Raw genomic sequence first — 14,561 nt, forward strand, 5'->3', positions numbered from 1 at the left:
CTCAGAGAGAGGTGCTCTATATGTGATTGTTGCTTCAGTGTGTCCACGGGAGAAAGTGCACTCAGGATTTTCCTACTCCACCATCTTGATCCTCCCTTGTGATTATCTTCTTTTGCTGATCCAAATTATCCCCAATTTGGCCTGTGACATTTCTCTATCATTCTTTGAACATTTCCTTAATTTCCTGATGTCTCAGAAAACATAATATTCTAGGTTTATCTTGTATTTTCCCTGTTGCAAGCTGGAGCTAGTCATCTCTTCAAGGAGTACTGGTTTCTTTTAGAGTAAAATGATATTTAGAAGCTATAATCTAAGCAATAGGTTTGCTCATTACTATTAAGGTATCACTACTCCAAGGCAGGTCCTTTCAGTGGACTGATCGGAAATATATGCATGTATTATATATACATACACGTACACACACACTTTCATTTCTATTTCTACATTTACTTATCCATATATGTAGGTATATAAGTGTGTGCATGTGAGAGAAAGGAAGAGAAAAAGAGAGAGGGGGATGGGGTGCCTGGGTGGCTCAGTTGGTTAAGCGACTGCCTTTGGCTCAGGTCATGATCCTGGAGTCCCAGGATCGAGTCCCACATCCAGTTCCCTGCTCAGCGGGGAGTCTGCTTCTCCCTCTGACCCTACCCCCTCTCATGTGCTCTCTCTCTCAAATAAATAAATCTTAAAAAAAAAAAGATGGGGGAGGGAAGGTGGGAGGACCATGATTTCACACTGATACATCCACTTCCTATCCAATACCATAGGGTTCACTTTAGTTTTCTTTCTCTATTTGTAACTTCCTTCTCTAACAAAGAGAAACCTAGTTTCCATTAACCTTAATCTGCTTAACCTTCCCCATCCTGCTTTGACCTCCATGCACAATAAGGCTGCCCCAACACGTAGGTGCCCCCCCCCCCGCTCCAGCTGACACCCATGCCAGGCTGCCCCTCAGGGCTGTCCTTCTCATATTCCTGGGGAGCACCACTGCTACCCTAACACCTAACTTCCTCTGTACCACCTAAAGGCCTTAGGACTGAATACTCCTACTGAATACTCCTACTCTGGAGTAGGAGAATCCTGAGTGCACTTCCTGCCATGGACATACCTCTTCCGTTAGGAGAGGAAGAGAACTTCAAATGACTAACTCCCACAAAGGGAAAACAGTCACTTTACAGTTAGAAAAAGATGGAGCAGAAACTCACTAACCGAATGGTCAAAATGAATGTGATTGGTAATGGCACCAATTACCATCATGATGCTGTGAGGAAACCACAGTATCAGTTCTGGGTATTTCTGCCAAAATAGTACAACTGAATCCTATTATGAGAAAACATCAGACAAGCCCACATCGAAAATAAATGGCCTATAATCTAACAATGTCAACATCATAAGAACTAAGAAAGGCTGAAGAGCTACCCGCATTCAAGGAAGCTAAGGCATTATGATTAAGTGCAACACATGATCCTAGGTTGAATTCTGGGCCAGGAAAAATAAAGCTATAAAAGAACTTAAATGGACAACTAAGAAATCTACATATGGATTGTAGATTAGAAAAGAATAATGTATCCATGTTATTTTTCCTGATTTTGATAATGATACCACGGTTATATAAAATAATGTCTTCACTCTTAAGAAATACACATTGTGGGGCACCTGGGTGGCTCAGTTGGTTAAGCAACTGACTCTTGGTTTTTGACTCAGGTCGTGATCTCAGGGTCATGGGGCTGGGCCCCACGTCAGACTCCGTGCTCAGCGCAGAGTCTGCCTATCCCTCTCTTTCTGCTCCCCACCCCGCTCAAGCTCTCTCTAAAATAAATAAATAAAATCTTAAAAAAAAAAAAAAAGGAAAGAAATACACATTGCAACATTTAGGCATAAATATCCATGATGCCTGCAACTTACTCACAAAGGGTTCAGAAAAAATGTCAGGTATAGATACACACACATATTATCTTGAAATACAAGGAGAGTACATGTAATGAAAGCAAAGGGAACAAAACCTTACCTGTGGAATCTGTGTAGAGTATACAGGAGTTCCTTTCACTATTAATGCAACTATCCTGAAAGTTTGATCATTTCAAATAAAACATTACTAAAAATAGTAGTTGTTTTTAAGATATGGATTTTCTTGTTATTTAATTTTACTGTTTTTCCCTATCTTCTAATTATCTACAGTACACATATTTATGAGTAGATAAATCCTTTGCTTAAAAGAATCACAGTATCTTCTGTTATTAATTTAAAAGAAACACGGGATGCCTGGGTGGCTCAGTTGGTTAAGCGTCTGCCTTGAGCTCAGGTTATGATCCCAGTGTCCTGTGATCGAGTCCCACATCGGGCTCCCTGCTTCTCCTTCTGCCTGCTGCTCCCCCTGCTTGTGTTCCCTCTCCCTCTCTCTGACAAATTAATAAAAATAAAATCTTTAAAAAAAATAAAAGAAACACATCTTTTCCTTTTTTTTCTTAAAGATTTTATTTATTTATTTGAGAGAGAGACAGAGCATGAGTGCGGGGAGAGGCAGAGTGAAAGGAAGAGGGAGGAGACTCCCTGCTGAGTGGGAAGCCTGATACAGAGCTTGATTCCAGGACCCTGAGATCATGACCTGAGCCAAAGTCAGACACTTGACGGAGTCACCCAGGCACCCCAAAAGAAACATAAATCTTTTCAATGAGCTAACTGACAGAACTAAATTCCAGAAAACAAAAAGTACCATTTGCTACTAGATATATTCATTTTTTAAACTAAGTCCATGTATTTTAGTGATTTACTCAAATAGCAGCAATCCTTATATAATGTGAATTTCAAAAGCCTAAGTAAGCTATAAACATTAACTAGCTTACATTTTTTTTCTCTAAATAATGCTTGTTATTGTTAGCATTTACAGAAAAATCTCTCAAAATTGTGACTCTACTTAAACTCTGAATATGCATCAAGGGTGTCATAAAAACCAGACTCAGTGAATAAAATGTGTCACACAACTTCCACTTAAATGTTTCCAAACCAACAAAACTTAAGTTGAACAAAAAAAATGATTTACATAGATACAGTTGTACAAATTAACACTTAATTTTCCACTTAATTCACTTAATTTTTCATGACAGTAATGTTTAAATTCTTAGCAATATTTCAGTGTCTTTCTCCAATCTGAATCTTTCTTTTTGCTCCATCTAATAACAATGTTCATCTTCATTCTGGTTCAAATAAATCTGTCTTCTGAACTCTACTACTTTTCTTGACTAGTATACTTTTGCCTGGCCAATGATTTTTTCCCTTTGAATCTTTTCCTAAACCTCTATCTACTATGATAATTCTTCATAACTGGCTAATATTAGTACTTCATCAATTATATTTGGAAAACCAATAAAAATCAACAAAATGTAAAATTATTGAATTTTATAGTTTTAATTCCAATTTAACAATTTATTTATTTATTTCAAGGCAGTGTATTAGGATTTATAAAGAGTTCAAGATATTAAAGATAGAGCTCTTGCCCTTGAAGATTTTATAAATCTTGGTAGGATATAAGTGAGTAAAATGAAAAACAGGTTTAATACCTCAATTATGTGTCCCAATGTTATTTCTTATGTCCCAATTATACTGACTAAATTGGGGAGATAAAAATATCAAACATATTTTGAATATGTTCAAATTTCAGAAATTATAAAAATACAAATAGTCCTATTAAAGTTATTACATTGCTATTTTATTTAAGATACACACCACAATTCTTCTAAACCTTACCTGATAAGGCTGAAGTTTTCAGATATCCATCAAGGCTGGGTAAAATGTCTTTATAATGGGGCTGAATTACATGTTTGCTGATGTAAACAGACCATTCTTCTAGTGCATTCAGGCCTACTTCCGCCAGTGGGGTATAGCTCAGGCCCAGTTTAAAAGCCATCTATATATTAATACAAACAAGGTAAACTGGAATGTAGGAAATTTAAAGAAAAAACACCAATTGGTTTTGGTTTCTAATGAATAAACCCTTCTATTGACAGATATTTCTGAAGGTAAGTAGGTGCATCCCATGTTGTTATTGGGAAAACAAACACCACCAGTCTATATAGTTGGTGTTATACTGCAGACTTTCAACACATAGGTTTAATCCTCACGTCCACCTGTAAGGGAAGCTCTGAGAGGCCAAGCCAAGTATCCCAAATCCCAAAGCTAAGTGGCAGAACCAGGGGTGTCTGATGGGTAAGCACCTACTGTGACTGCAGTGGCAAGACCTTGATATTTCCATGTTTTCTAGAAAACATAACATTACATGAAGAAAATGGATTTAAAATAATGCATCTACCTGCAATGCAGGAACGTAGGCTCTTATATCAAGTTCAATGATGTCATGTGGCAGGGACAGAATAAAGGTCAAAGAGGAGGCCAAAAGTTCATCTTTGTATTGCTTCATTTTAACTGAAACCTTAACAAGAAAGAAGAAAACACAGTGCTATGCACCTGACTAGAGCCTATAATTTGAAAATCAACTAAAAAATATTTACCTAATTCTCAAATACAAAAAGTGATCACGCAGCTTTTATATGACATGGCTTAATTACAAATTAAGCACTAATCTCGAGGAAAAGTTCACTTGTTGAAGTACCTAATTCTCATTATAATAGAGCTAAAGAATCCATTAGTTTCAAGTTGACATCATTCAAGGTGTATCATGAAAACTCAAGGGACTTTTGAAACACAATGATTTTCCTCTATTAGTGTTTCCTAATCCCTTAATCCCAATCTGGATTAAGCAAACCAATTTTTAAGTAATTAGATAATTTATGATCACTAAGATTTTTTATCAACATACTTTCCTTTTTAAATAGCCCATGGTAATACTGCAAAAATCATTTAAAAGTTACCTCTTTACCAAATTTTGCAAGCAAAGCAAAGCAAGAATACTTTTCTGGATCCTCAGGAGACTGTGTCTGACCCTTCAGACCAACTCCCTGTCGAATAAAGCAGTAAATTAGTAAAGTGAACAATAATCATGGATTTGTGTGTCCTAATCTAGCACTTCTAAGGGGTGACTCCATTTTCACTTTGCCAAGGTCTTGTGCAGAGAGGAAAAAAAATTGGCTCTGATAACACTTCAGGCAGAGGACAGTGAGAAAGCCTAAGATGGAAAGTGAATGGCTGGTCAAAAGCCAGAGGCCTAGCTAGATCCATTCCCCCCCTCCCTGTCTTCCAACACATACACCTATGAACCAAGAGAACTGCTCACCCTGTAATTAACCAGTTGGACCACTCTTGATTGACTATAGAGTGTTAGGTATACTAATTCAGTTATTCTCAAATGTCGCTAGCCACCAGATGATCTGGGTGGTTTGTTAGCACGGACTGCTCAGCCTTGTCCCCAGAGTTTCTGATTAGGTAAGTCTGGAAAGGGCATAGATTTCCCAAGTAATGCTGATACTGGTCCTAGGACCACACTTTGAGAACTTCTGTTAATCTAACCTTATTAGCCAGTGCTTGTAAATCAGAACAGGAAATGCTATTAATTTTTTAACAGTGTCATTCAATTGCCACTCACACTATCAGTTTTTAAAAGTATGGAAAATAAAATGAGATTTTAAAACTGCAATATACTATAATCTTTTATAATGCCTTTATACACACTCATACAACCTAAAAAACACAAGAATATTCAATGTCCCCACAAAAAAAAAGCTTACCTCAAAATATTTTATTTTCTTGGCATTTCTCACAGCAACAGAAAGCAATTTGTAGAAACCACTGATGAGAGGCAACCGTGTAGACTGCAAAATTAATTCATATGCAAATGAATGTACCCATCGCTCAAAAAATTCTACATGTTTCTCAGGAAGAATCTCTCTGTAAAAACAAATTAAAAAGCTTAATGTAGAATTTCTTACCATATATTTTTATTCAGCTTCAAAATTATAAGGGACATAATCAAAAAGGTATATGATTCCATTATATGAACATTTTCATATTCCCTTTTTTCCCTACCTGAGCATCTTTTAAAGAGAAAAACAATGGTAATTCTAAGCTGGTATGTTTATAGATATATTTTAATGGTTCATATAAGCAATTTTAGAGTTTAAAACTCTATTTCATTTCATACATCTGTGTAAGTGGTTTTCCTATATTATAGCTAATAACTGGTGATTTCCACCCTTAAATAATTAGAATTTTTAAAAATACCTGCAAAATTCCACCAGGTTAAAGAAAGCTGAAAAATCTTTGGGTTTAGCAGGATGCAAGTTAGCAGCTGGATCTGAGGTCGGGATCACCCAAACACCAGTAACTTCCTTTTCATCCTTAAAAGTAGATGTACCCAAACAAACACTGTATCAAAGTGAGAAATGTACAGATGGGTCCTCAAAATTACAACTAATACAATTTAATAAAACTGACAGAGCTTGCAGAAAACATTAAAGAAAAGGACACAGAGGAAGTTACAAAGTGAAGTGATTGGTGCAAACACAAAATATAAAAGGGGGACTCTAACTTTTTGAAGCAAAAAACCTCTTCACAGAGGTAGAATTTCAGAACACAAAAAGTGTCAGTAATGACTTGCAGGTTTCAAGCTGAGAACCAGAGGAATAATTGACCGTGTTAAGTAACAGTAACTTACTATGAATATACTGTGCTTGTGTTATGAAACTCAGGTGGAAATGTTAGACAAGCAGTTAGAAATACAGACCGGGGAGCGCCTGGGTGGCTCAGTTGGTTAAGCGGCCGACTCTTGATTTCGGCTCAGGTCATGATCTAAAGGTCCTGGGACAAAGCCCTGTGTTGGGCTCTGTGCTCAGCAGGGAGTCTGCTTGGAGATTCTCTCCCTCTGCCCCTCCCCCAATTTGCGTGCACAAGCACACTCTCTCAAATAAATAAATAAATCTTAAAAAAAAGAAAAGAAATGCAGACTGGAAGCTGTCAAAAAGGAGGGTAAGGCAGAGTATAGGCTTACTTGGGAAATGCTCACAGAGGTGACCACTGACCTCCTGAAGGTGAAGTAAAAAGGTCAGGAAACAGAAGAGAGCAGAAAACAAGAAGAGAAAGAAAGTGCAAGGGAAGCCACTGAAGACAACGAAAGTGACAAAGACATGTATCCTAAAAAGCACATTTGTTGGCTGACACAGTTCCAGGAAGCCCCTTCAGCAAGTTTTTCAATGAAATTATTTTAGACATAAACAAAGCATAAAAAGTAATAGAACACACCCTGGTGTTCCCACCAACTATCATAAAAAATAGAACAATACAAATGCAATACAGTCAATGTGATAAATGGCCTTTTACTGCTTCCTTTATTTATCCTCTGCATATCCACCCCATTATCTCTTGTCTAACTTCATGGTACTGCAGTGGAAGTACACATGTACTAACATGCATAATCTAATCTAAGGGGAAAAAAAAATCACTGGGCCGAAAAGCAAATTAGATGTTTTCTACTGGAACTCAAGCCCTTCAACACTAGTGTCATTACCATAGTGATTTACTAAAACTTGTCCTAAGAGCAGAGCAGCTTCTAGCTGGCAGCCTTAAACCATGACTTACCTTCTATCCAGGCCAGGAAATCTGGATACAGAAAAAAGGGAGGGTGTATTCTTCATTTTCTGCCTATTCCCTATATTCTACTATCTCAAGAATACATTTAATACTTTGCACCCAGACTTTGGAGTTTCCTTAGCTATAAACAATAGGAATCCCAGGTTTCCCTACCCTACTACAAAAAGTCACCTCTACACAAAGTAAGATTTGACTCTTTACTATTGCTAAGAAATGAGTAAAAAGCATAGTCAACTTTTTTTTTAAAAGACTTATTTATTTGAGAGAGTGAGAAGGAGAGAGAGAGAGTACATGAGAGGGGGGAGGGTTAGAGGGAGAAGCAGGCTCCTCGCTGAGCAGGGAGCCTGATGCGGGACTCGATCCCGGGACTGCAGGATCATGACCTGAGCCAAAGGCAATTGCCTAACCAACTGAGCCACCCAGGTGCCCCAGTAAACAACTTTTTAAAAATAAGTAGTTTCAAAATATTAAACATATAAATTACTTTTTGAACAAATATAGGAATAAGATTTTCTACACACTGGGCTATTCAAATAGCGAAGTATTAATGACACACATGAATGCCGCAGAAATCAATTTCCTGCAACACTCTACAAATGTGCTATTCCCTGGATGCTTACATACAAAGAGAGCTGATATAAAAATGATGGAAAATTATTATTGACAAAAACCTCTAACCTCGTGTCCCCCAACATTCTGTTTCTCTAGTGTAAGATCCAATTTCTCAATAATCTTCAAAACTGATTTGACAAATTCATCATATAGCAAACGATTCAGATTTTGAAAGGAGGAATTCATAAAGAGAAATGCTTCATCTGCTAAAAGAGACTCCTTTAAATAAAGAAAAATAAACTTCAAAATTTTATGCAAACAAGTATCAGTATAAGCATTACAATGCATATATGTATATGCATAATTAGGTATTATAGAAACTTCTGTGTAAACTATAGCAGATTTACCTGGAAGTTTTCAAGCTGATAAATGTAGACACTTTCCTAAATTACTAGGACAATATCATTTCAGTCAGATATGACCTACCCAGGCATGTAACAGATACTTATTAAGTACACAGTGGCAAAGGAGAAGATTTAGGCCAATCCTTGTCAAAGCATTTATCTCACTTAGAGTGTGTATGTTTGTGTGCGTGCATGTGTGCAAAAACACATATGTATACTATACACACACATACATTATATACTTATGTTTGTGGAAATACACATGCTTATACGTTTATGCATATACACTTAAATATGCATGCATGCACATACATATACACATGTAAGCATACATCCATGTGAAAAAATGTATACCTATCCTTAAAATGGACTTAAAAGTATAATTTGTCATTTCTGTAAAAGTGAAAATATTCTACTATTCCAAAAACAGGCCAATTACTCTGCCTTTACTCAAATATTCTATGGAACTTGACCTCAAACTACAGGAATATCTAACGTCACATATAAGAAAGAAAAATTAAGTAAATTACTAACACTGCTATACTATTTTATCTCAATATGAAAACAACTAAAAACTCCTAAGATTTTTCACAGGATAGAAATCATCTATGGACAAAAATTGTTTTTCCTAGGCTATAATGCTTTGTCAAAGTATGATAAAATGGTGGCTAGAACCAGGCTTAAAGCTGACATCAGAGAAAGATCTACCAGAAACATTAAGCAGGAGGCATTATTCTAATCATAAATAACGTAAATAACTGTGTACCAATCTTCTTCACACCAAGTGCATCAGTGAGACTTATCTCTTTTTAATCTTCATCTTTAACAAATAAAAAGAGAATAGCTCTCCCATGGTGACAGTACTGTTATACTTTTGTTACTTAAGAGGCTGGATCTGTTAGGAAGAATAACTTAGCATCAAAAATACTACACTGGCTACTCATGGATGAAATGAGGACTCAGTTATGGCAATTATTAAGTTTACATGAGTTGTATGATTTTGTTCTTAACTTATACCATTTTAATTTTTTATTATCAAAGTACTTAAAAAAAAAAAAACAACGGAAAACTTAGTAAAATTTAACTCTGAAAGTCCTAAGGGTAAAACTATGGAGACTAATTAGAGGAACAAGGGTACTTTCATGACTTTAAAATAGTCATTTTTACCATCATCTGGTCACAACTGAGGAGACTTCTAAAAAGATCCAAATAGTCTTTATATGTGGGCACTTTCCATCTGCCAGTTCTAACTTCCCCTGATGCACAATAATCTTCAGATTCAGACTCAACATCCTGGGCAGGAAGACAACATGACAATATTTACTGGTGGATTCACAAAATAAGGAAGGCTGCCAGAACGTTCTGATTTTCAGAGTCTTCTAAGCTAAAATACCCACTAGTAGGAGACTGTAATTTGATTGAGGAAGACAGTATAGCATGAAAGGATAATAAGCAAGCTGAAAAAGAAATCATGATTTTTCTAACAGGGACTAAAATAGTGATGCAAGAACAAATATTTCAAAACAATACCTAAGGAATGTGTTATGAGTCATTTATCTCCCTTTCCACTCAGATCAATCTTCCACCTCATCCTATTTCCTGTAACTTCGAGTAACTAAGATACGCCTTCCATGACACACCTAAGCATTTTGTCTCAGAGTTTCAAGAGAGAAAACATTCCCTTCTTATAAAAATGTGCAAATAATAGTAAAGTTACATTTAAGGATATTCCATAACTTAGGAGAAGTCTATTCACCTGAAAAAATAGAGAGGCATTATGTCCTACACTTTTCCAAAATGTGAGGTATGACTAATAACTAAAAGGCCATTTGTGTATATTTACAGACTAAAAACCCCAGTATCACTTCTAACTTTCAGTGACAAAAGACTAAATACCAGAACTTTAGATTTGGAATTTACCTTTTGAATGATCACTGGCTTAGAACATATTCTGATTAAAGCCTGATGCACTGAAAAAAGAAAATGAAAACAAAAATAAAGCAAACAACAAAAAGCAAACCATTATTTCACTGAATGTAACTATACCTCTCAATTTTTTCCTTTAAGTTTAATTTCTTCGGTTTAAAATTCAGATTCAATTATTATTCTTATTTAAAATAAGATTCAGAAGCAAAAGAAATAAAAAAAAATTCAAAAAAAGGATGGAAAAGGAGGTTTTGATCCACCAAAACATGAGTTTTCCAGAAGACATCAAAAGATATGAAAGGTATCTATATCAAACAACATGTTAAGTATTCGTCATTCATCATCATAAAAACAAGGGTGAGTTCCAAACTTACCCACGGTACTGATGCAATTCCAGAGAACTGGTCCTTTCCCCCCTAAGGCTAGGAAAACTTTCACTATGGCTTTACAACACACTGACTGCATTTTTGGACTATACTGTGGGAAACTGTCTATCTGTACCACCATGAGATGTTCCAGAACTGGAGTATACACTTCAGGAACCTATCAGAAATGGAGAGCAAACTAAAAGTTAGAGGAGGGAATAAATATATATAGGAATAATACAAATATCCAAAGTAATTACAACTCAAGTGGACACATATTAGATAAATGAAAAACCTGGCTTATAGCTAATCTACTAATAAGCTGAACACTTATTGTGACTGCCTAAAAAAATCAGAGTAAAGCTGTCTGAATGATAATTAAGGTGCAATTCTATCCCAAGAAGCAATCTTAATCTTTTAGAAAGATAAAACAAGTAAATAATTTTTCCTGCTTTGGATAACAAAAAGTCAACTTTTATGACAATAATTCTATTAACACAAAGTACTAACTAAAAATGTCACCTTGTTCACAATGGTGCCTGTACTAAATGCATACAATTCATATGACTCCATGAAGTTATCTGACCAACTGAGATTAAATAGTTAAAATCATGCTCAGTTTAATTAATTTCACTTACTGTATCAAGGTAAAGCAAGACACTTGCAATAGACTGGAGGAAACTTGGCATGTGGTAAATGTGGTCATCAACAGTGTCTATCTGGGTGAGGAAAAGCTGCTTGCAGCGCTGAATGAGCTCTACGTACATGAAGTCAACATCCTTTGCATTTATAACCTTGCAAGGCTTTCGGAAAGGTAAACAAAAGTCTTTATCAATCTTATCAATGTCAAAATAATGTTATTTAAGGTGTCATGTTAAGCCATGTGATAAGGTGAATATTAGCAAGCTTTTTAATGGAGATGAAAATTATAAAATACATCTCATAAAGATGCTTTTAAAAATAATCTGTAATTATATTCTAAATATGTATTTACACACAAAAAAATCTGATGGTCAACTATTCTAGATATTGCTTAGATGGTAGCTATCAAAGACAAATGAGATGCAGTTTGTGCCCCGTGAGGTAGTCACCTAAAGAGGGAACTGAGACGTAAACTCAGAGCTGGAATAGCTACGATACCATTCTGCACACTACACCCAGAGCCATCTCTGTAACTCACAAATCTGATAATGCTACTACTCAGCTTCAGATTTTTCAAAGGCTTCTTTGGACCTCAGATCTAATCTAGCTTCCCTGAGGATCTGACTAATCTTTTTTTCGAGTCCTCTCCCTTTTTGTCTGTCTGGCTCCAGCTACACTGTGAACATATTCTATCTACAGTGAACAAGTTTAAGTTGGTTAGACCATAATGTATGAAGTTGAAAATTCCATGTTCTCATTTACCTCTAAGTCTTCTCACATACTGGTTCTTCTGCTCTATATATATTCAAAGGAGCCAACAGAGACAGATGAAGATTAAAAAAGAGCAAGAGAAGGGAGGATCATTTGGAAGCAAATGAGGAAATGACCAGAAATGGAATGAGTAGTGAGAGTAGAAAGCTGGGAAAAGGGGCTCTCCTTCCCTGAAAAAGGGAGTAGACACTGATGGGGAGATCTGTAGAAAGAGAGGTAGGAAGTGATTTTCTCTGTAAAGTAGAAGTCACAGAGATCCAGTAAGAGGGAAACAACTATAGTTATTATCAATAGTCTTTTTTTTTAATTTTTTTTTTTTTTTAAGAGAAGGTGGGGGAGAGGAAGAAAGAGAATCTTAGGCAGGTTCCACACCCAGCACAGAGCTTGACATGGGGCTCCATCTCACAACCCTGAGATCATGACCTAAGCAGAAATCGAGTCGGATGCTCAACTGACTGAGCCACCCAGGCACCCCATCAATATTCTTAAATATACTTCTGTCGTAAGAACCTCTCTTTAAGATTTTATCTATTTATTTGACAGAAAGATACACAATGAGAGAGGGAACACAAGCAGGGGGAGTGGGAGAGGGAGGAGCAGGCTTCCCGCGGAGCAGGGAGTCCGATGCAGGGCTCAATCCCAGGACCCTGGGATCCTGACCTGAGCCAAAGGCAGACGCTTAACGACTGAGCCACCCAGGCGCCCCAAGAACTGCTCTTTCTAAAACACTGAGTGACATCAACTATAATTTTACTTCATAAATAATGGGCAGCATAGCACAGTAGAAAAAACATGGTGTTTCAAGTCTTCAGACTTGAATTTTATGTCTTGGCTCTATAAATTATTAACTGTGTGTCCTTTGACAAGTTACTTAATTTCCCTAGGTCTCAGTTTCCTCATTTGAAAAGTGGAATAATACTCCTAACAGCCTGCAGGAGAGTTATGAAAATTTGAGATAATACGTATTCAGAATCCTAGTACATAGCTGGCATTGAAAAAAGCAAGTTAACAACAAAGCAAGTAACAATACTGTCACAAGTGTGAGATGCTATTCAAAAATGCAATAAATTATATTCCTTTAAATGCTCAAAAGGAAATAAAAAGAATAAATTAATGAGCCATACTCCTGCAAAAAGTCCGTATCCACGAATCGCAATGGATAAATCTTTGCTGTTTGAATCCATGTTCCTGATGATTCCATAGAATTCCTCCATAAAGTACTGTAGCTTACTCTTATGCATTTCTGCATCTTTTGCCACCATAAAAGAAATCTGCAATTGCATAATATTTACTTTTTAGAAATATTTAATAGCAAAACAAAGGAATCTATTATAATGTAAAAAGGCTAGCATTGTTTAATTAGATATTATCAACGTGTTGTTATAATTCCACACAATCGCTTTTATTTTTTCTTAAAGATTTTATTTATTTATTTGACAGACAAAGCAAGAGAGCACAAGCAGGAAGAGCAGAAGAAGGAGAGGGAGAAGCAGACTCCGCTCCAAGCAGGGAGCCTGATGCGGGGCTCAATCCCAGCACCCCGAGATCATGACCTGAGCCGAAGGCAGACGCTTAACCATCTGAGCAACCCAGGCGCCCCCACAATCGCTTTTACTGATAAAGAACTACCGCTTCAATTTGCTTAGGCTGCATCAAGTTTAGAAAAGACACTCTCTTTATTACATGTGATGCCTTTTTCCCAGAGAAAGGCACTGAAAGAGACAAGGCCAATGTAGGAAGACATGCACAAAAACCAGGTTTTGAATTTAAGCTCCCTGATGAAGCAGAAAGCATAGTTAGAGCTCGTCTGTAACTCAAATCGTGGTGTAGAGTTGTGCAGGCCCAGCGGCCAGCAAGTTCAGAATTAACAGACTCAGTGTCTCATTAGGGCAACACAAAACAGAGCTCAGGACTCACAATCATAAGAAAGACAAAGCATCTCATCTTTCAAAAAAAATAAGCTACAAACTGTAAAGCTTGCATTAGGTGAGGCAAGTGAAAAAAGTACTTTGAGAAGCAAGTTGATCTCCATCTACCATACTGCAACAGTAACCTAAATGCAAGAACTTATACAAATGTTCAAAAAATCATTCCTAATTTCAGCATAAAGACGGTAAGTATGGAAAGAATCTAGATAATTATTAAAGGCAGAAAAAAGGTATCCACCTTTCATTGTCAACCTACCAACACATACCCTAATCCTGAATGAAACCCCATTTACTTTAGAAGAATGGGGTGTCATACATACTGCCCCAAAATTTCCTTCTTCACAAACATATCAGGAACATGTTCCTTAAGATGTTAGGAAACACCATCAACTTAATCACAGAATAGTTTTTCACTTTATAGAATATACTATAATGCT

General features: G+C 36.5%; 1 protein-coding gene across 5 annotated transcripts in view; it reads right to left on the reverse strand.

Moving 5' to 3' along the window:
- The window catches only part of PRKDC (protein kinase, DNA-activated, catalytic subunit), a 232,649-nt gene that overhangs the window by 204,350 nt on the left and 13,738 nt on the right, over window positions 1–14,561 (reverse strand). For all 5 annotated transcript variants that reach the window (XR_003207910.2, XM_025870579.2, XM_073892755.1 and 2 more), the window contains 11 exons: window positions 13,321–13,467; window positions 11,422–11,586; window positions 10,793–10,961; window positions 10,413–10,462; window positions 9,660–9,785; window positions 8,215–8,367; window positions 6,172–6,287; window positions 5,679–5,838; window positions 4,866–4,952; window positions 4,307–4,426; window positions 3,745–3,904 (listed from right to left, as the gene is read on the reverse strand). Coding sequence is in view for 4 of the 5 variants with exons in the window: in XM_025870579.2 (XP_025726364.2) it covers window positions 3,745–3,904; window positions 4,307–4,426; window positions 4,866–4,952; window positions 5,679–5,838; window positions 6,172–6,287; window positions 8,215–8,367; window positions 9,660–9,785; window positions 10,413–10,462; window positions 10,793–10,961; window positions 11,422–11,586; window positions 13,321–13,467 (1,453 nt within the window). In the remaining variant the exon portion in view is untranslated. The remainder of the gene's footprint in view (window positions 1–3,744; window positions 3,905–4,306; window positions 4,427–4,865; window positions 4,953–5,678; window positions 5,839–6,171; window positions 6,288–8,214; window positions 8,368–9,659; window positions 9,786–10,412; window positions 10,463–10,792; window positions 10,962–11,421; window positions 11,587–13,320; window positions 13,468–14,561) is intronic.

Source organism: Callorhinus ursinus, unplaced genomic scaffold (genome assembly GCF_003265705.2).
Source record: "Callorhinus ursinus isolate GAN/ISIS: 27379988/994484 unplaced genomic scaffold, GSC_fseal_2.0 scaffold5, whole genome shotgun sequence".
Taxonomy (NCBI): domain Eukaryota; kingdom Metazoa; phylum Chordata; class Mammalia; order Carnivora; family Otariidae; genus Callorhinus; species Callorhinus ursinus.